The 23467-nt window shown below is 42.4% G+C and overlaps 1 protein-coding gene across 1 annotated transcript in view; it reads right to left on the reverse strand.

Annotated features, from left to right (window-relative positions):
- Positions 1-4956: 4956 nt before the first annotated feature.
- The window catches only part of cdh22 (cadherin 22), a 55273-nt gene continuing 36762 nt past the window's right edge, over positions 4957-23467 (reverse strand). Inside the window, exons 9-12 of the mRNA XM_078092955.1 lie at positions 14783-14900; positions 11836-11985; positions 11405-11506; positions 4957-6671 (exon numbers count right to left, since the gene is read on the reverse strand). Coding sequence (XP_077949081.1) covers positions 6139-6671; positions 11405-11506; positions 11836-11985; positions 14783-14900 — 903 coding nt within the window. The 3' untranslated portion in view covers positions 4957-6138. The remainder of the gene's footprint in view (positions 6672-11404; positions 11507-11835; positions 11986-14782; positions 14901-23467) is intronic.

The following is a 23467-nucleotide window of genomic DNA, read 5'->3' on the forward strand; positions in this document are numbered from 1 at the left end:
CTGAGATCTAAGCACGGGCCCTAACCTGTGCATTACTTTTACTTCATCTTCACAGCATCCGTTGTGCCAAATGCTGTTTTATTGCCAAATTTAGTGAAAGTGAAAACAAAGTGCTGGCAAACACATCAAAGTGGAAGCACAAACCTGTTAATCCTGCTCAGTTAGCGCTCTAGGTTGTTGTTGTTGTATATTGAATGTCAATCAAGTAATCAGTCATTGTTGTTGGGTAGCGCATGTCTGACATTAACTGTTTGAATAGTCAATCAAGAGGGGGAGTGTTCAAAAAAAACTGTTCAGTTACCCATGAATTAGATATTGTATCCCTGAAATTGACTCTGAAACATAGAAATGATTTAAAGCATGACTCGATTAGACATTGAAGAATACAATTGAGGAACACAGTAAACCAGTGTTCTTTAGTAGTTTGTCAACCATCAGCTGAATTATGACTTCTATTTCCAACCAGGGTCAGAAATTGTGGAAGCTAGTTGGAGTCTTCTTGCCCTTACAAGGGGGCTAATGCTGTATAGCTGGAGGCAAGAGAGGCTCAGTCTACCTCCTTGTGGAAAAAGAGAGTTACACTGGAAGCACCTCCCAGTAGAGATCAACTACTTAGACAGCCATTAATTCATCCATATATTCTAGGTACGAAGGTACGGGCCTATATGTCTATTTGGGTAAGGTCTTCACAAGGTGTCTCTTAAACGGCTGGATTAGATGATATTAGTATGCGACCTGTGAAGCATGCACAGGATCACATTCTGCAGACTTATTCCTGCTGCATCGAGCTTGAAGGGCAGACAAAAGTGGCCTTTTGTTGTAGCATCAAACATGGCCGTCTTCCACTTTCTGAATGTTGAATTTCATATAATTTTATTTTTCAAAAGAAATTGAGGCCACATGGGAGACTCCTCTTAAGTGACAGGTTTTAAAAACATTTACGGTAGATGTGATGACGGTTCATGCAGGCTCGGGTGGACTGATCATCGAACAGCTCTGGCAGAGCCACACGAGGCGTAAAGCCACAGAAATAGGGTCTCAAGGGCATCTTCAAAAGAGATATGAGAGTGGATCAAGCCACCTTTCAACTGTGTGCACGCTCGTTATATTGTGAGCTTTTCTCCTCACCAGGTATTTTTTAGATTTTGCCTGAAATGAGAAAGAAAACTGCGAGGAGAGAGGAAAGTCAAAGGTATTCTATATGTTATTCTTTGTCAGTCATACTTTGACTGTCAGTCATTCAAATGTATCCCAATTAATAACCAACTGCGAGAAAATCATATACAGTCATTTTCTGCCTGCCTGCAGGTACTGAGATTAATACCATCCATCCATCCATCCATCGTCAAACCGCTTATCCTGCACACAGGGTCGCGGGGGGGCTGGAGTCCATCCCAGCCAACTTTGGGCGATAGACAGGGTACACCCTGGATTGGTCGCCAGCCAATCGCAGGGCAACACAGAGACACACAACCATTCACACTCACATTCACACAACTACGGGCAATTTAAAGTCCCCAATTAACCTGATCCCCAGAGCATGTCTTTGGACTGTGGGAGGAAGCCGGAGAACCCGGAGAGAACCCACGCAGACACGGGGAGAACATGCAGACTCCACACAGAAAGGCCACTGGGCGGAATCGAACCCAGGACCTTCTTGCTGTGACGGAAAAAAATTGGATGAAAGGAACTTAAAAAAAAAAAATCCAAATTTTTGTCGAAACACGCTCAAGCAATCATTTCATTGTGAACTTTTTGTCTTCAGAGGAAGAAACAAAAAAAACATTGTTAGGTTGGCGAAAATATTGTGATTTGATTGAAAGTAACTAAAGAAGTGACCAAGACAAATAGATATTGATTTCTTGGCTTCACAAGGGACACAAACTTCAGCATAGTGGGGAAGGTCAGTCAGTTTTTTGACCTCCCAGTGCACCCAGAATTTATCGCTCTTGGTTCAAGATGATAGTATGAATTGATTTCTTGGGATAGGCTATATATAAAGAATTACAGTAAATCCATTATTGTAGTATGAGGATACTGAGAGAACAGACTGAAGGGCAATCTTTGTATATAAAATGAAAAATAATAGAATACCAGCAGCTGTGGCCACTGTAGTCTACAAAAGTACCCGTTTTTAATAGTTAATAGTTCTTTTTCCTCTTGTGGATCTATAGCTCTCCAACAAGGCACATCATGCCGAATGTCAAGGGACTTTAAACATCCAATGTTTCCCACATTGGATATCAGTCTTCAGCAGGAAAGACATAATGTGGAGAAACACAAGTGTAGTGACAGAGACCACCGAAAACCAACACCATCAATGTACGATGAGTTGCAGAGGAAGAGACACCACTGAATGCAAAGATATTTTTAAAACATGGTTATTGGATCAACAAATTTGCAGCGCTTGGACCTCCAACAGTAGGAACAACAAATTGAAGGTTTTGTTCAGAGTAACTGCGGGTGGGGGGGAGGATGCGGAGGACGGGAGGGAGCTCTGGATGGAGTCTGGGGGGGGGGGTGAAAGTAAGTGATGTGAGGAAGGTAAAGACTCCTCTGCTCGGAGGTGGGGAGAACACTGAGGATCAGAGCCGGTCACTGATGATAAGGGTGGAGACTCTTCCTAGGCGGGGGCCTCCTTTCCTGAAGGTCTGTACTGCGATGTTATCTCATGCAGCTCCCTCACACTCTGTACACCTTTTGGATTTTAATCGTAGACGAGCGACCAAAGGAAAAGAGGGTTGCAGTCTTTAGTTTCACCAAAACAAAGAAAAGAAACTGAGCTAAGACAATACACCGTATTCAGCTGTTGATTTTGAGTGTGTGCAATACATAAAACCATCCTTTTTTTTAGACAATTGTTACTGTTTTCATTGTCGAACAAACTTGAAACTGTTTGTTCTGGTCCCCCGGATACACTGACCACATTGTACCTTTTTTATGAGGCAGTGGACAGCCTCTGATCCTCCAGCAAAGCCCCTCTGGCTCATCCAACATTTAGAATCAAACAAAGGGACAACTGTGATTTGTGAACAGCCTACCTGAGGAGCTCGGGCAATAACTGAATCAATATAGTTTTACCGGAATTAAACGAATTTTTGTGTCTTTTTATTTGATGGGGGCACTTTTGCCTCCAAAGGCGCTTTTTTCTGTTGTTTTCCTCCTGCGGTCAAATGCCAAGCATGCTGGGAAAGACCGCTGCTGCACTTCTACTCTAAAGTGGCTTAAAAAGTGCATGCATTTTATTGTTTTGTTTTCCAGCCTCCTTGTTGTACTTTTTTTGATTTTTTTGTTATTGAGTTTTTAAGTGGTGTAGAAATTGCATTACTGTTTTTAATTTAATTTAAATGTGTTTAATTTAATTTAAATGTGTTTATTCACAAAATAAAACATATTTATTATCCAAGCTTTTAATGAAGTGCTCATTAGAACATTAAAAACAATTACGGTCGTCTCGCTTTATTAATCCAGCTTGCATTCAAGTCGGGTTTAATGTTTTTGCCCGTGCATGTAAATTTTTTGAGTGTGTCTAAAACCTGAAATTATTAGGCCGTACAGGATGGATATTTTCACACTCATATTTGCTTCCTTATGTTTAATCAAAGTGAAAAGGACATCTAAGAGCACACAGTTTTACCACAAGAGAGCAGTCAATTACTAAACTCATATCCGTCTACTTAGCTTGTGATTGGCCTCGTGTTGCCTTTCAGTAAGAGGGCAGGTGGGCATTCATACATTCACAAAGGCACCGAGGAATCACATTGTTTCTGTCGACAATGGAAAATAGTGCTGAAGTAACCAGCGGAACCTTCTACCCCTGAAAACTTGCTCGCTCTTTAACCTCCGCTTTCACAATATTGGTCACCTGACCTCCGGCCGTCCGGTTGACGTCGTTTTGTAGCGAGCTTGTCCTTAAGGCGCCCTCTTCTTCCGTCTGTGACTCCGGAGCTCGGGCTGACCTACATTCCTGTACATCCATCCAGACCATGACATTTGCTTGTCATTTGGCAAATGCTGTCGGGTTAAAGGCTGTGATTATTAATGAATGGCCAAATCACTTCTTGGCAAATTCACACAAATAAAAACATACAGTGTGGCAGCAATGAGGTCAATGCAGCGGTAACAATGTGCATTTTGATGAAGGCAGATGGTTTAAATGTCATTCAAATTGTGAGTTTGGACTTAATTTAATGACCACACATTTACCCAGGCTATTTATCAAAGCCCATAATGTTTCAACACTGTAAAATATGGTTATTGTTATTCAGACTATTGAAATTGTATGTAAAATGCCAATGCAAAATGCAATTTGACACTAAAATGTCGATTTGTCACACTTTATTTGCAAATGAACAAAATCTGCTCTTGTCTGCATCTTTCATATACTTGCGTAGACAAAAAGCTGCAATGCTTTGAATTTTCCCCAGTTGCTGCCACTTCATAAAAAAAACAACAACTATAAAACTTCCTTTTTGTTTAGCGGTGATGGATAATGTAGCTCAGCTCTCTAGTCAGTTTAGTCGGTGCTCAGCAGATAATCAGTGGATACTTTAGACCTACTGAGGATAAAAAAGCTGACCTTTTTTATTTGTAGCTGAAGGCAAGTAAATATGAATCCCACGGTTTGAGTGGCCATTTTACCTGCAGATCATAACGATAAAAGCATCAACGTACGCCTCAGCATCCTCTCGGCAGCTATGACAATTACAGTAGTTTGGCAGGAGGGAACCATGCTGAGAGGAAAGTCTTTGTTTGATGTGGCCTGTCATGTGGTTCGTTTGTTTCCATCCTGGGCTCTGGCTGTCCCCATGGTGTAAATGCAAGTTGGCTGCACAATTACTCATAATTCAGGTGACATCTAAACAAACAAGTGGCAAAAAACGTTAGTATTATATATACCTGGCCCCGATCTCATTTGCTGAGTAATGTTATTCAGTCATTTAAGTGAGATGTAGGTTTTTTTACCCAAAAAATTAAATATTTATTTCTTTTTTTTTTTTCAATACATTTGCAATTTCAGGTCAACAACTAACAGGTTGTGGATATCAAGCGGATGTGATGGGTCCATTCATCAGGTGTCACCCTTAAAGCATTCCCCTTTAATTAGGCACCTCCATCCGCTAAAGGAAACAAAATGGCCAAAAGAAAATCTGATGTCTCGGGATATCAAATGAATAAAACATATTGTACACACAGCCACAAAATCAGGAATGAAAGCTGGCTTCTGCGGGTCAATGCTGGCAACCGACCAATTCCATTGAACAGTAATTTTGTTAAGTGTTAAATCATTGTTGCGGTTTGTGCCTCATTGCCTTACAATTGGCTGTGGAAAGAATAAGAATAAGAAAAGAAACTGTTAACGCACAATTGTCCTGTGGTCGGAAACCGTCAAAAAACCTTTTATAAATCACTAAAATACAGCAAAAGTAAGTCAGTCTCAACAGTTCAATTAATTCCCAGCTTTTTTTCTACAGTTCTTTCACTCCATCTTTTCAATCTATTTGTACTTGCCTCGGCTTTTCAACAAAGACTTGAAAAGAAAAACGTTGGTTATTTTACAAAAGTGGTCATAGAAAATAAATACAAATATTTTCCAGAATGTCATTTTGTATGTCCCAGATGTCTCATCCTTAACTGCAGTCTTTTCTTCTTCCGTGTTGTCTGTCATTTGTTCTGATAATGTCCTCCTCCCCTCGATTCGTCTTTAGCACTTCAGCAGAGTTCATTCTTTCGGTTAACGTAGCGGTCATCGCGTTGATAAATAAATAAATAAATACTTAAAAAAAAAAAAATACATAAATACATAAATACTTTTTTTTCCCTCAATAAATACCTGTTTGACAGCTTGGCTTGGCATAGTTTGACCCCTCCCACACCATGTCATTACTTTGAGAACAGTCTCACCGCTCAAATTAAAGGTTGTAATGTGTGATTCTGGAGAGCGAAAAATCACCCATGTAGCGTAAGAAGCAATGTTCGTGTGTACATTTTTCAGTTAGAGCCAAAGGCTGAAAACTTTTAAACTGTAGTTAAAAGAAAAAAGCAATCTTGATTTCAGAGTTTCAGAGATTTTCGGGTTGTACACAGTGCCAGAAGGACAAAGCAGTTCAAACGTCTCGCTCCGGAGGGGACGCTGTGCTAGGACCCTTCCTCCTCAGGATTTCCTGGCGCGTAGTAGCCCGCCAGTTGCCTGAAACGTGGTCCCCAGTCGCTGAGGTAGGAGAAATCTTGCTCGGAGGTGGTGGACAGCGTGTGGATGGAGCTCAGCGACAGCGCCGGTGAACTGGTGCCCTCGAAGGCGTACGTCTGGAAGGAGTCGTACGGCGGCACCGTCAGATCAGCGTCGGCCTGCTCCACCTTCTTTCGGATGTAGCCTTTGAATAGTGAGAAGTCTGCCGCCGCTGCCGCCGCAGCGCCCTCTGCACCGCCGCCCGCCTGGTTGGACTGTATCCATTGCGGCAGCGAGCGGATGTCCGGGCCAGAGTCGCTGCTCTTTGCCTCCGGGAAGTCGTAGAGGTTTCTCAGGGCGCTCATGTCGTACGCCTGAGTGTCCTGCTCCCCTCCGCCCTCGTCGTTGTACTTGATGACGTTGTCCCTCATGTCCTCCTCGTCCTCCGTCATCCTCTGGCCTTTCCTGTGGCGTTTCAGGGTCAGGATCAGCAAGACGAGGACTGATGAGGGGAAAGGGGAGTCATTTCATGTTAATTAAACGAGTTTACAAAGAGCACCGTTGTATAAGCGTTGGCGCACATTGCAGCCTTGTGTTGTTGCATAATGGCAACTTAACACTTAACACTCAAAAAAACACAAAATTCTCGATCATTCTAAGACAGCAAAACTCATATTCTGCACATTCTGTACACAAACATACGTGTGCTGAAGGTGTTCTTGGCTTATGTCGGTGGCTTCAGATCAAACATGCGCTGGATCTGATGGATCTACCGGGACTTTTTCATGCAAAAGTTTCTAAAAACGCCCATTGCAATTTTTAACTCACCTCTCAGGTTAAAGGTGGAGCAAAGGAAGATAATACATCAAGGTTTCCATTTCAGATGCATGACCATTGATTTTTTTCCACAATCCTGACTGCCTTGCCCAGAAATATGATTCAAATGGATTCATCCTAATCGAGTAAAACTAAGAACTTGTGGTTCAATCACTACTTAAAACCAGAGGCAACCGCCTACAAAGAAAAAGAAAATACTAAATAAATAAAGTCTGGATTAAAGAAAGGAAAGCAATTGAGATTGATCACGTTGCAGACTAATGAGACTCGAGGAAAACAAAAGCTGTATGCAGGGCTAAATCAAAGAGGCTTTTAATTTCAGTTTAGTTATTTTAATTACTGTCTAAATTTGTAATTAGACAAGTCTCTGTTAGCTCAGACACTGACCCCCCGTCTGCATCGGCTCTCCACGGGAATGCACCCAGAATTGTTCCAGACTTGCAGCAATATGAAATTACATTTCCAGGGATGCCAAAAATCCTATTACAGGCAGTTTATGAATGAATGATGCACAATGGAGAGTATGAGAAATGCAACGCACTACATTTACAATGGTATCATCGACAGATTCATACCTCTTTTTCATAAAATAACTAATAAGAAAATGACTAATATACAGTATGTAGGAAATACAGAAAGAAAGTAGGTACAATAAACCTATATATATATATATATATATATATATATATATATATATATATATATATATATATATATATCAGAATAGATTTAGTAAAAGTTATTTTATTCTCCATGATAACTAAAAACTGAAGTAATGTGATTTTCTTTTCGGAAAGTGTATTTTTTTCCCTATTCTCCCACTTTGCAGTAGCAACTGAATTATTAAGTAAGAAACGAGTGGCATTTCAGAAAATGTCATACCTGCTGAGAAAAAAACACAATGGCGATAAAACTCATTATTGGTCACGAATTTCGGTGACAAAAGATTAGAAAGTGGTTTGATTAGCAGCAGGATAAATTTCCTGTGGCCAGTTACAGATTTTTTCTTCCCCTTTTAGCCCAGGAACAATGAGTAACCACTCTAAAGGGAGGCTACGGAAGGGCTATTAAGATGGATTATTAACCAGTGGGATCCATGCCTCTTCTAAAACAGATAGCCTGTTGCCTAAACAAATGCCTACAAGCCCTAAGAGGTAAAAAGACTATCAATTTGAAAGGAGCCTGCGCTGTCTGGGACGGCGCACATTGTTTGATGCTCCGAACTCAACAGAACAGCCATCCATACATTGTGAGAATGAGATATGCCCCTTGTTGCGCCACAGCCAAACTGGATCAATGTCATGACTTTACGTGCTGTGTACAGGATATTCATGCGCGTGAAAGCACATTAGTATGCGAAGAAAAAAAGCCCCCACAGACGAATGCACTCTTACGAAGGGACCTTGGGAGTCAGGATGTGACTATAAAACATGTTTCACACTTCAGCTTTTTAATGTCTTTCGCTATTTCTTTTTTTTCTCCATAGCAAAGTGCAAAAAAATAAAAAACAACCATGGGAAAATATCGGTTACAAACATATAACCTGTACAAATGACTAGCTGCTCCAGCTAATTGTCTTGATTTGGCTCGAATGTTTTAGAAAATAACTCCGGGAGTGAAAACGCACAAGCTGTGCCAGCCTAAAGAGCCTTGCTGATCTTGAATGGAGACTTAATGCGGTATCTCTGTCTGATAATGTACGCTCGTTCTCCTCTCACATTGTTTGCAGGGCTCCATTGGGAGTGCGTTTGGCTGTAACCATTGTGTTTATTCTTCGGCTCCATGAATAGGGTGAATTAATTGCCGCGGGGTTGAAAACAGTCATGGTTTGTGGTAAATTGTTGTGTACGCCGCCGTGCATACTAATCGAGCCGTGGGACAATTAAACCAATTTCAGACTAATGAGGAGAGTAACAGGAGGTAGAAAACTTGATGCTACAAAATTCCTCATACACGCAGATCAGCTGCTTTTTTTTTCCTTACCTTTTTAGTAAACACTATTGAAGGAAAGGGAGTAGGTGGCCGTTTAGTCTGAATCCGATGACCTCGCTCTGAAAAACCCTTCCGCACTATTAACAATGTGAGTGTCACTGCCTATTAGGTACCCAGACGCTTACACTGTCAGGAATTGGAAACGTATTGATTCTATTAGAGATTAACACGCCTCCGGCAATGTTAATACAACACGGTGTACAGAGTTTACCTTTAGTAGAAGGCATATGTACCTGTGCACAGCTGCCTCTTATACATACAAAGCTTGTCCCTGGTGTGCAGATGTTGCGATAAGCGTTCCTGACAAGACGGTTAATATACCCTGGGCAACGCTGGTTGCCCCCACCCAGGAGTTCATCCCAAGCAGATGGGAGGTAATTGGAATGGATGCATGCAGATGCTGCTACGCAGTGGAATGGATTCATCACATCAGGCCTATAAACGAACTGATGGAGGGACTGTTTGTTTGTAAGGTAATTAGGCAGAAATTTGTTTTCATTTTTCTCATCATCCAGAAATTGATGTAATGGAGGCCGTCCAGCCTCTGGAGAGAGGGGGTGCAGGCTGGCTGGCTGCTTAGGTAGTCGCTGTGTGTGAGAGGAGGTTGGGTGTGTGTGTGTGTGTGTGTGTGTGTGTGTGCGAAAGAGAAGACAAGAAGCACACAGTAATGGCACATTGAGAGAACGGATTGCTTTGCAGTTTATAGGTGAGGAGTGATTTGTCCAAGAGTGGATGTGTGCTTACCATGCACAGATACCCTGTGTGTGTGTGTGTGTGTGTGTGTGTGGTTAAGCAGGAACAGGAAGGTGTAAGGCAATGTGAAGTTGGCATGCTGCCTCATGCCTCAGTCCCGTCTGTTATTCACACCACATAATAGTTGAGAAAACACGGCACATCACCACTGATGCCGGAGCCCCCGGCCGCCCTGAGTTTACGCTGCCCGCAGGATGACTGGCAGAGGCCGGGCCCTCCGACCTCGCCTGTCCTGCTCTGACGAGGCCTTTTGCGTCCACTCCGCCTATCGCTCACTCAACGTGGTACGGACTTACAGATGATTAGAGTCACTGATACCTATCGGAGCCGACGTCGAGATAAGACGCAAAAAACGGCACAAGTCACATAAGTAAATTGCAAAATAGTGGCTTCACCGCAGCCGTTAATGCCGGCATATTACTCTGCGTGATGGTTTCATCCAAATCCCAGCGGCGGCAACGAAAAACAAGCTTTACAATGCCTCAGTCGCGTCTGTTATTCACACCACACCATAGTTGTGAAAACACAGACTCACTACCACAATTTTTGCTTTACCCAGCAGCCTTTGAGCGGGTGCCATCTATCCCAGAACACAACCCCCAATACGCTGCAAACAGTTTTTTTTCTAGACAGCAGGGATTGCCTCAGATTTGTACATAACATTTTTGTTGAGGCTTTTAAATCCCTGATGAATAAATGATTGCTCTGCTTTTCACGTCGGCCTTAGAAGACGCTTTGCTTTATTGTAGACTGAGCTTCAACAACTCTCATTAGAAAAAGCTCTTAAGAGAAACAGACAGCGAGGTAAGTCGCTGTTTAAAGCTGTCGGGTGTCGCATCATCCGTCATTCACTGGCGCTACCGTGTAGAACAGGCGCGAGTCGGGGGGGACGAGGGGGGGAGGAACAAAACTATCTGACAGCGCTGTCGTCCCCGTCTGTCACAGAGGAGGGAGATGCTGGGACACGCGGGCGGGGAAGAACTCAAAGCGAACTCATAAAAATTTCAGATTCGACAATACTAAACCTCGCCTGGGCTCTGAGAGGGTTAGCTTGAGCACGTGTGCGTATAAAAATGGGAGAATGTCTGGAAAGTCGTGTCTATTTAAAGCCTGCTGTTGCAGGGGTACGCAAGTGCTGAGACAGCTCTTTTGCCTGTTTGCCTGCGCTCTCTAACCCTAACCCCACTCCACTTCATTTCATTTCCATTCATTCTCTCAGTCTGTGTTGTGAGGATCAAAGAGCCTTGGAAATCATTCATAAACCCGGGCATCATGTGTGCTCCTGTTTAAACAAAAAGCCTTCGGCTCAGAGAGGCAGCAACAAAAGCTCCAGTACGAAGTCCGCTCATGGAAGGCAAATAAAAAATTGATCTTATTTTTTTTTTTTTTTCAGGTGACTCAACGTTTCTGCATGAAATATAGACGACCTAAAAGAGCATTTAAAGACACATGCTTGGCTGCGTGACTTTATGAGCAGCAGACTTGTTGTGCTTGCCTTTTTTTACGTGAACGTACCACCATCGAACACACTTGATTGGCGGCGATCCTGCAGGTGAACGCAGTAATGCCTCCGAACAAGAAATACTAAAAGAACTGTGCATCACCTTCTGGTCACACCAGTAAATGCATACATGAGTGCATCCATCTGCTTACCTATGAGGATGAGCATGCAGACCAGTAGTGCTATGAGTGCCCCCGGGCTGAGAGCGGCACTTATTACGTAGGCCGTGGCGTTGCACGACTGGATGGCTCCTTCTGTGTTGGAAAAGAGAAACAGTTTATTTACTGTACAGATTGGAAGCTGGTTGTGACTCACTTCAGTGCATCAAGAAAAAAAGAAAAGAAAAAAACGTTTTTATCGTGTAGATATTACATTTCATCCCTGTGGAATCCCTGTTGAAGGCCATTTGTCTGCAGATTTATGCCCTTGTGTTTAATTCTCTCCGCAAACACAAGCTGATAAAACCTGTTTACCGACCGAAACAATGGCACATAGATGACCTTTGCAGCGGTGCCGCTGATGAACATCAAGGTGACGTCGATGCCGATGTGAATATGGCAGCGGCTCCTTCGGTGGATCTCACCTGTGTCGCAGCCACAGACGTGGATGGTCAGGGTGCCTGTGGAGCTGAGGGAGGGGGGCCCGCTGTCGACCACCAGGATGGGCAGGAAGTACACATTCTGCTCATGGCGGTTGAAGCCTGACCGCTGGGTCCGGATGCCGGCTGTGTTGTCTAGGCAGGGGGTGTGAGTGTGTCGAGGCGGGGGGTGTGGGGGGGGTCAGAGAGACGAGGTAAAGTGGAGGAAAAACACATTAGAGAAAACCTTCTTTTATGCTCACTCATGTCTCATTTTTTACCACGGGAGTGTTTTCATTCGTCTCTTCCACTCAAGTTGGAAGTAGAAAAAGGGTGGCGATCATGCAGGCTTCTTAGACGTTACTAAAATGTCAGGAAAAATCCTGTTTTTAAAGACTTCAGGCTTTATAGGGTAATATATTTACTGCTTGATTAAATAAAAAGGAAGATGACTTCCTCAAGACAAAGAGAAACATAGCGTCCTTGTTATCCAATAATTGGACATAATGCATAGTTCAAGGTCTCTGTCCAGGATTATCAAGTTTAAATGATTTTCCCGGGAAAGAGCACACTGCCTTTGTTCCATTAACATCCATCATTTGTCTTTGAGAAAATGAGTGAGAGAAAACCACTGTTTGAAATGAAACTTCACCAGCGTGTGTGTGTGTACATATGAGGCCTCTCCCGGAGACACAGACAAATGTAACAAAGAATACCGGAGGAGACTCTGATGAATAGTGTCGGGGAAGCTTTGTGAGTAGACTTGTGGAAAGCGAGCAATCCATCTCCCAGAGTATATATCAGCGTTATCCATGTCGCCCTGGAGCTCCTCTCTGGCACGTGTAGAACAATCTTCATATTACTGTTCATGTGCATGAACGTTACGCCCCTCTTTGACTTTAACGCAACGTATTGCTCCACGGCTGTCTGCTCCAGAGAGAATCTCTCTCTGGAGCAGACAGCATGAATAATCATAAGACTGCGGCACCTTCTGAAGTTTTTATCCAAAACAAAAGAAAACTAATAATGGCCGTTCATATTGTTTGATCAGAAAAAACTCCCGCATCCTTTTATCTTTTATCTGAAGGGAGTTAATAAATAGGGGCAGTAAGTCACAGGAACTTAAACAAAACAATGAGTTTTGACTGAGTGGCTGTGAGGAATTACTTTACCAACGTTGTGTGGCATTTGCAATGAAAGTTGTATTACTTCGAATGGTTGTCAACGACTGACAACAATAGGATTTATTTTTAAGAACGACATGGGACATTATCCCGGTAACATGAAGGCAGTTTGTTAAAGATGAGGTTGGGCTCTACAGACTGCTGCAGCCTCTTGAACACATTTAGCAGTATGTTGGGGGGGGGGGGGGTTCATCACTTTGTGTCACGACCTGGAGAAAGAACGCAATGTGAGGCCATGACGGCGAACAGAAGTGACGGATTGAAAGTGACGGGTTGGCAAATGTGTCAATGAAAAGAGACACCATGGTGAAAAAGAGAGAGTGGGGGGGGGGGGGGGGGGGGGAGTCTACGCAAGGTTTTGTTTGTCTTTAAAAAAAGATATATACAGTCATCATTATTGTTTTTGTATACGTTTTGTATATGCGGTGAATGGGAACATTGTTATATCCAAGCATCAATATACAAGGATTATTAATCATTCTCCCTTGTCATCTAAACACAAACAACCCAAGGTTGTTGTGAAAAAAACAAAACGAAAAGAATAGCCGACTGATGGTCTGCATGCTGTGTTGGTGGGAATGTGTGTCTGTGTGTGTATTTTGTGTGTAGGAGAGAAGGTGAAAGCCGCAGGGACACTATTTTCCTATTTCTCTCTGCACGTTTGTGTGCAGAATGTGCGTGCATGTACTTTAGGCCAGTCCAATGTTCGGTGTGCATCCATTCGCATGCATGTAAGGGGGCTGCAGCCGGCCTCGCTGCATTCGTGTGGTGACATTTCCCTTGCTAGGGCTGCTCCCCTGACATTTTCCTGGTGTCAGATCAATCTTGATTTAACCAGATGTCACATTCAGTTAGGAGAACTCCTCTAAACGAGGGATCTGCAAGCGCGTTTGCAAAAAGCACAGACAAGCGTGAAAAAAAAAAAGAAAATCTTGCTGACAAAGCAAAGTCATCAATGGGGAGGATGGTGATTTTAATGTTTCCTTACATACAGCACGTCTATGTTTTTAATTCAAAAGGCCATTTTCAAGATGACGCCCTGGACAATTATGTTTGCTGTCGACATTCTCTTCATGATGAATCAGGGGAAAGATTCACTTCACAAAGATCAACACTTTTTAAAATACAGAGACAATGATGTTAATATAAAACGCTGCAGTGTAAAAAATAAAAAAATAAACAGGAATTCTGAACACAGGAAATGATGTGTGATACTTTCTAATGGATAATGGTAGGAAAACAGGGATATGTGTTTATTCAAAGAAATATGTCTGATGCAAAGCAATAGAAAAAAAAAAATAAACTATTTGTCCATTTACTTTTAAAAGCCTCTGCGATTTCTCAAAATCCTCTGGTGGTGCACTCTATGAATGATCTTTGTTTGAAAAAATCAACCATCTGGCAGCTGAATTAGGTAACTAGGACATTGTCAAAATACTCTAAGTAATAAGCTGCAGTATTTTAAACTTGATATTGCGATCTACATTCCCGGGATGCCTTGAGGCATTTCACCAAACTCGCATTGCTGATCACTCGGGAAAAGAGGGAAGCGCTCTGAAACTCATCGGCATCCCAATATTTCAGTCAAGCATAATGTTGCTGAAACTGTGTATGTTTAAAATGCATCTTCGCATACACATCCCCACTAAAACTATATTAAAACGGGCTTAACGGATTCCTGCTGAGTAGCGTGTTATGCTCATTAATACGATATTGCACATATTTGACTTTACCGATATGCCCACATGTAGGACCTTTAGCGTTCTCACCTTTGACATCCCAGAGGGTGAAGTGTCGATTGCTGGAGGCCTCGGGGGCGAGGGTGAAGTAGAAGCGATGACCTGATTGTGGCTCGTCTCTGTCCACCACACTGATGGTGTGAATTAGCTGAGAGAAGATGCGACCGATGCAGGAAAGGAAGAGAAGGACGATGATGAAAGAGAAACGGAGATTAGATCAGCTGAGATACACACAATAGAAAGGACATAAATGTGAAAAACACTTTACAATATACATTTCAAACGTCTCTTTTATGAGGGAGGGGGGTGGAGCGAGGGTACTTGATGTAACACACTGAGATGGATTCCCGTCAAAGTGCAGTTGAAAAGGGAGATAAAAAGACATCTTTCTCCAGAAAATTGACATACAAGATGAAATGAATTTCTGAAAGTTAGAAATTCTAAACTATTGTATTCTTCCCTATTGGCTCCAAGACAGGATAAAGAAAAAATGCAGCAAGACGGATGCAGAGACTCAGTGAAGCTGTAGTCCTCCTATCTGATGCTACAAAATAATAGTGATCTACATTCAAAGATAAAACTCAACCGTGATCCAATTTTGAGAACTCCGTGTGAACACAATAAGGTGAGATACGATTCACCGTGAGCTGAACCGATATCAAACAGCCCCCGGAGATCGTTTCACCCAAACACAGGCCTCTTGGTGGCAGTTCCTCCTCCTCCTCCTCCTCCTCCTCTTCCTCCTCTTCCTATAAATCTGCAGCCACAAGCTGAACAACGATACTTTCATGTTGAATCCGTCAGCTCTGTTTTCTTCTCTGTCCTCCCCTTTGCTATCAATTCACTTTCCCTCACCTTTGGTTCAAAACGCGTCCCCCCTAAAAGTCAGATCTGCTGTTCAGTGCTGCTGAATATAATAAACCAAAGACCAAGCCCAGTTTTGCCAAGTCTTTTCCAAGAAAAGTGGCTAGCATCTCGAGCTGTAAGTACTATACTAAGTACTAAGTACTATAGTGCTATATTTAGTTTAGTGTGACAGAATCATAAGAAGTTTGGAGGAAATTTGTTCAAACCTACAACACAAATTACAATGGTGCAAATGTCCACTCGGAGTGAAGGATAAAGCGATTATGATGTAATGTTGATGAGCATGTTTACGGCTCAGCCCAAGAAGGAGTATGCTAATTATGACAAATCCACTGTAATATCTAATGGAATGAATGAATGACATTTTGGAGATGCAGCGACGCAAACCACAACACGGCTGGTTGGCGTAGGGATGCAACTGTGAGTGGGTAATTGTTATTCATCTTTGTGAAACCTTGTAAATGCTCCTGAATGTTTTGGAGACTTTTTGAAATATATTTTTTCAGAACAGATTCTCCCTCCGCCTCTCACACCTCTGTTTCTCTCTCGCGTGCACGCCAGAAAGCTGCTCTGGAGACCCGCAGAGATGCACACGGCAAACAAACCCCAGAACTATTTTTAGGTGGTTAAAGACGGGTGTTCAATGGCTGTAATTCCCTTGTATCGTATGACGAAACCTTATGGGATCAGATTAGATGAAAAGAAAAAGCAATGCCTCACAGCGGTCTCCTCTTTGAGGGAAACGGCACTCATCAAATCGTAAACATGAGCTTGTATACTCAACAGAATTCTTCTTCTGTCTATCTTTATGTTCCACCTACCTCTGTATTCATCACCGTGATTTCTTTTTACATTTATTCTTTTTCCAAAGTCGGTCGTCTCCAGAGACATGTACACCTTGTTAATCATCCTCCTAGAAATTGATTATGCAATACTTTAAATATTCTCACACACACACACACACTTCTGGCACATGAAGACATCAATTGTGTAACTTTTACGCTGATGTAGCCCGTCTGAGAAAGACGTCCTCATTCATTCACGGTACTATATACAACTCTTTAATTTATGAGCCTGAGCCGTGGCTTTGCCTTACTGTGACTAAGCTGCTGCGGAGCACACTCGCGGGCCACGATTGTGCTTTTCGCAGTAAACGGCTCCTCGGCATTGACGGTGCATCACAGACAGAGAACAGGCTTAGTCATACCCGCAGATCAGGGAGGTTGTTTGGGATAATGTGGCTTACTTTGTAATTACAAACTGCTTCGGCGTGATTTCAGGGTAAATCACATGCGTCTCGCAGAGCACAGAATCTGAACTCGTGAAACACACAAACACTTGGAAACGAACCAGGAATTTCCACGTGTTTTTCGACAAAAGGTGTTTATAAGAGAACATATGATTACATGCCATTGGAAGCCAAGATTACTATAGCTTCTGTAATAGCTATTCGTAGCAAAAGGAATGATGTGAAAATGTTCAGATTGCATTTATCTTTTAAATTTATCAGACCTGATGCTCATGCTGTGTTACGTCTCTAGATCTTTGATGATTTGATGAAATTGCACTTTGTTTCTTGTTCTCCTGAGTTCGTGGACTTATGGTTGAAGTGCACTTATTGTAAGTCACTTTGGATAAAAGCGTCAGCTAAAGTAAATCATTGACTGCTAAATTTTTCTGAAAGACGAGGACAAAAACACGATCAAAGTTGAGTATATTCAACATTACAGCAATGGTTTTCCCCCCTTTGGAAAAGGATTAATTAAACATTACACTAAGTCATCCTTTGTATCAACAGCACCATGATCAAAAAGCACATTGCCACACTACCGTACAACTCACACGAATAACCGCACCATGCAGTTTTTAAGTCACGTTTCATTATTTGAAAGACCAACAGGCATCTAGTCAATGCAAAGGGATCCATAACGGATCCAACCGAGTGTGTCGAATGCCGAAGCAGGCCTGGTCTTATTTCCTCATCATTCTTTGCATGCCCTTTCATTTATTTATTTGAGTTCTAAGGAAGAAGAATAACGATCAAAAAAAGAAGACAAGAAGAAAAAGCTTCATCAGCTGAGGGACGCTCATCAACGTCTCAGGGTGAGTGCAAGGCGCTGAGGGACGGGGGGGGGGGGGGAATGTAAACTGGGAGAGAAGCAATAGCAAAGCGTGTGGGAGTTTATCGAGCAAATAGCAAAGCTCCCTCAAGCACAATCACCTAATTAGATTTCTATCTAGCGGCCCCCTTTCGTGACCCCTTTAAATCTCTCGCATCCCTGGAAAGCTAGAAGAGAGACTTTCGCCAAAAGGGCATCGCGTATCATCGCATGCACGAGAGGTGTGTGAGGGGTCAAGGTTGTGAGAAGCAGGTGGCTCGCTCACTCACAGCGGCGATCGAGCATTTCAGAAAGGATGCGGGGAGGTAATGAATAAATAAATAAATAAATAAAACGCACATCTACTGGTCAGCTCCGGAGCGTGGAACGCACCAAGCGTGAGAGGTGTGTTTTTAAAGACATGCATTATTTTCCAGAGTTAAAAAGCATCCTCACTGTGTCCCGTGGGGCATTAAATATGTCTAAAATGGTCTAAAATAGATAGCAGTTTCAGAGAGAATAGAATGTTTTATTAGACGGGCATCAAAATAAATGTGCATATTGAGCATAATCAATAGATAGCCAGTGTACGCTTGGTTATATAACATGTTAAAAACTTTTAGTCTTTTAGGGTTAAGAAGCCAGTGCAAAGCAGCGCGACAATACAGCATTGCTTAAAATGACTCGGCCTTGGAGTTGCATCACTAAAAATTGCATTTGCCAGAAAAAAAAAGGTTTATGTTGAAGACAAAAGAATCCATCACATATATTTGTCTGCTGCATTGGCATGAATCCTAAAAAAAAACCTTGCAGGAAACAGTGAATATTCCGGTCTCTCCTGGGTTTGTCTTATTTAACGTTCACATTTTTGAGACAAAAGGAAGAGGCATTTGGTTAGAAGCTAGGATGACTCACTTAGTCTACTCATGGAACATTGTCTGGCAAAACTGAGTCTGTCTGGCTTTTTTCCTCATCAGTGTGTACTCGATTCCGCTCCGTGTGTGTGTGTGTCTGTTTTGGTCTTCTTTCTGTATGTGAAGGAGGTGAGTAATCACGTGTATCCGATGTGTGTGTGTGTGTGTTTCAGACAGGCTTTTAACATTCAGCGATTTCAAACCGACTGTCCCGGGGGAGGGGGGTTTGGATGTTAGCGGTGACGTGGCCGAACCGAGGTGATGTGACGCAGTGACCCCCCCCCCCCTCAGCCAGCTGTGAGGCGGCACGGCACAGCTGACAGGCCTCCCTCACCTCGGGCCATACTTCCTATTTGGCTTTTCCACCCACCCAGCCTTTTTTTTTTTTTTTTTCCTGCACACACGGCGCTATGTGATATCTGTCCCTCTGCATTCAGTCAGATAAATACCACAAGGTGGGCGGGGAAGGGGCTGAGAGGCAAAGATTGCGCTCACGTGTGCTTCAGTGAAGTGCAGCGATTTGGGAAAACGGCTAAATGTGGAAATGAATCCACAAAAGTGGGAATTTGAGTCTTGTGAGCTAAAATAACTATAACATCACTGAGCTTTTTGTCATTTTTGACTGATCCTATACACGGTTAAATGACATTGGTGGTTTTTGAGCAGAGTGATATGTGTGGAACTAAATTGCTCGTCTCTTAGCTTTCTGTATATTTACAGTGAAATACATTTATATTCACATTTTTATCACTCTCTTATCAAGATAAGCCAGATATGCGTTTTTTGCAGATGCAATTTGTGTTGCAAACAAGGGTTTCTTGCACACCAGGGAACACCGGGTGTCTTTGTCCTGGTTTACGTAGTCATCTCTACTGGGACTAGAGCTGGTTATAAAAAAAAAAAGCTCTAAAAACGACCTGGATAAAAACAGGAGGAGGATATTAATATTTTTACTGTACTGATGGACTTTATAAATGGATTGTCCTACATAGTAGTATCGTAGAAGTGCTAATCCCATCTTTAATTACCCGGCGCCTTTTCCTTGCTTTTTCCTCCCTCATTCCGTCTCACTGTAACTCTGCAAGTCACTTGTCTCTTTCCATCTCTGACCATCAACTTAAAGAGCGAGTCACGGCCCCGGCTTGAACTATGTCCCTGAGCAAAAAGCTACCAACCCCTGTGTCATCCATTTTTATTTTTTTTTATTTACTCCATACGTGTTCTTCCTCTAAACACAAACAAAATAGCTTGTGCTGCCAACTCTCGAGTAAGATCAAATCCAGCCGTGGTTAAAAGGCTTAGGTTAATCCCATCTTCTCTGCGGTTCCACCCAAAAGCTCGACCCGAGCCAGGGGGGGGCGACGCTCCGCGTGCGAGGCCGGGCGATAACATAGCGGGGAAACAAAGGAACGCTCCTCATTAGCTCCGTAAACCGGGGCGGGACGTATTAAGAGCGGGACAGTGAAGGCTGCGAGTACACAGCGTGTGTGTGTATGTGTGTGTGTGTGCGTGCACGTCGTCTTTTCCTTGCAGCACGCGCCTGTGGAGAGACGGGCCTCTGTAATTGTCTTTGTGATGTCGTTTCTGTGTGTAAACAGAAAGGGCAAGTGAATTACGGCTGAGATGGACGGAGGGAAGAGATGAGTGAGGCAATTTTTTTGCTGTCGCGAGAAAAAGCTCTTGTGACGGGAGGTGAGCCCCTAAAACATCACTGTGAAAATGATCCTTACACACAATACATACACACCAACGCACACATGCACAAAGGAGAGAGGCAACGTAAACAAATTATTTGCTGACTTGTGTTTTTATAAAATGGTAAAGAAACACCAACAAAACACACTAAGTACATTAAGTCTTGTTCCACTGACGGCTTGAAGGATCGATTCATTCACAACATAAATGACTGTTTACTTTTAATTTGCCACAATCAAGTCCTGCTATCAATCACGTGATTCTCATTATGACTCACGAGTGGGTTTCAGCTGATTTGCAATGTCAACATGGAAAAGTTGTGAAACTTGAACCAAGCAAACTGACAGTAAGAAATTACTTAGTTAATAACTAATTAAGTAGTTGTTGTTTTTTCTATTCTGTTTGCGCACTTCATCCAGTCCCAAAAACAATCATTTGAACCAGCTACAGATGTGCACCTGAAAGGTTGAATATGTGTAGTCTAGCAACAGACCGCCTTTGAGAAAAACTGTGAAATTAGATTTAATGTGACATCCTTGATTATAATTAGTTGCATGTCAAGCTGGCACCTAGTTAACGTAGATTTGCACAAGAATGGAAACACAACGCACAGATGCAAACAATTACTAACATTGTGAAAAATGAATGGAAGCCATTCTTTGAACGTGCTGCGATAATTAATGACAAGAGAAGATACACCACATAATGAACGAAGTGAAACGCCTCAAACAAACTTAAATACATGCAACCCTTCTAACGCTGCAATTTCTGCTGTTTGTTGATATTAAAGGGGCATTTCAGAAAGTGGCATCGAGCTCTTTTAACTCGCGGATCCAGAATGAGGAGAGCATACTATATATCAATGGCAGAGATTCAAAACAGGCTGTGTGACAACATCTTGTTTGCTCCAAATCACTAAGCTGGCTTGAATATCGAATGTGCCCAAATTGCTCCGATTGAACATTTGCCAAATTAACTTGATTTCCTCTCCAGAGACCAGAGAAGTTTCGGTGAGTGCCAGTTGTCTGCTGTGAGCGGAAATTTCACTTATCGATGAGGAGAAATTCTGTAGCTGTAAAACAACTTGTGTTTGTGATTTTTCTCTTTTTTCGGGGGTTTCAACACTGTTCATCCTGTCATTACATTAACGTGCATTTGTCTCACCTCGATGGAAATGCGTACAAACAAGTAACTGGTTGAAAGGATTTTGCTCATTCACCTGACTCGCTGGGTTGAAAGGACCCGAACAAAAAAAAGCAAAATCAAGAGACTCCAAAAACATTTTCTTCACATCGCTGACTCTCTGTGTGTTAAAGGTAAAAATGTACTGACGGCCAAGAACTATAAGAAAGGATTTTTTTCTTTCTTTTTTATTATTATTTGGAAAATAACACAGGGGAGAAAATTGCCCCCCCCCCCCCCCCCCCCCTTTCCCTCAGGCCCTCCAGTTGTTACCACTGGGGGTGAAATGAGCATTAGAAAGCCTTTGACCGAAGGCAACACGTTTTCATTCAATCTCAGCGGCCGAATCCGACGGAGCTCCACACGACATAAAGAAGAGAATCTACCGAAGAGAGACAAAAAAACGGATACAAAAATAAAAACGAACAGATATTTTCCAATGTTCCTTTCCCAAGAGGGCCGCGTTTAGACAGACTGCGTCATAACTGCGTAATAAAAGAGAAGTTGTTGCATCGGCGAGCACAGCAAGGAAGCTGAATGTCAAATTCTCCCCCATTTTTGTGCGTTGAGATCACGCTGTTGAATATTTCTACCGCATTTCTCTCTAATGAAGCCGTTAAACACCTTTTTATTTAACAATGCCGAGAGTCGGCGGTGATCTTTTTGCTGGAAGACTAATCACCTCAGTGTGATTAGGAGCTGAAGGTTAATGTGGGCCCTCGCAGATGGGGGGAGAGAGAGAGAGAGAGAGAGAAAGAGAGCGAGAGAGAGCGAGGTGGGACCGAGGGAGATCAGAGCAGACGGGCTTCCAGAAAGGCACAGGGGGGCTATAAGTGGTTAACAGTGTGCGGATCAAGGGGAGGGGAGGCCTGAGTCTCATTACACATGTAAATGCAGCTTCCAGCATGGAGGTCCCACTTTAAAGCCTTTTTTTAAATTATAAATTTGCTCCGCACATGATAATTGGATTCAACTTAGCCCGAGGCCTGTTGACTGCAAACAAAACACCCTAATGACTCTGTCCTTATTTAATGATGCTACAGTATTGAAAAAACAATTGTTGGATTACCTTTTTGTCTCCAATTTTTTCAAACAGGTTCACATATTTATTGGGGCATTATGTCATGTTTATAATTGTCTCACCTGTTTGACATTTAGGAATTTCTCTGACATGGTTTCACAAAAAAAAGGTCTAAAACTGCCATAAGCAGAACGTTTAGATTTCGTTTACTGTTTAGCTTTTGCAATGAAACAAATTAAGGATTTATTTTTGAGAAAATACTTGATAAATGGCACAAATAAATTGGTTTAGACAATTTCCTTCCCTCAGACGGGACTTTCCCAACTCGCAACTATCTTAAGTTTGACCAACAGCACTGACAAGAATAACAATATCAACAATGAAATCTGTGTAGTATAACTTATTATACTACTACTTTAAACCATTATAAATGAGGGAGCATAAATATAGCACCATCTCTACCTTGTGACCACTCAAAGCTACTATATTTTCATCTGAAACAGAACTGCATATATTCTTTGAAAAGCGTTTATTTCTTTCTGACCGCCTTTGGCCATCTGTGCCTTTGCCCGAATGCTGAGTTGTACATTTCCGTTGTTATAAATTGTCAGATAGATCATAGTGTATGACTGAAAACGATAGTAACCAGAAATATGGAAATACTGAGGCAGTTGTATGCCGAAAACGTCTTGAGAGTGCGAGTATAATAAAATAATTTAAACTCAAGGTTTATTCCTTGGCTTTTGACCACAGGGAGTTTTATAGCAAATCAATTGGTCCACGGGGCCATTATGTGTTATTATAAGGAAGTATGTATGTTTTGTAGGTCATGCCTGAGCAACTTCCCATCATTGGCTTTTGCATCGGCCCAAGGGCAAAAATACACAAAATTTAGCAATACATTGTAATATGGTCTTTTCCTTTTGCTGTATCGACG

This window comes from Gasterosteus aculeatus, chromosome 17, assembly GCF_964276395.1.
Source record: "Gasterosteus aculeatus chromosome 17, fGasAcu3.hap1.1, whole genome shotgun sequence".
NCBI classification, from domain to species: Eukaryota; Metazoa; Chordata; class Actinopteri; order Perciformes; family Gasterosteidae; genus Gasterosteus; species Gasterosteus aculeatus.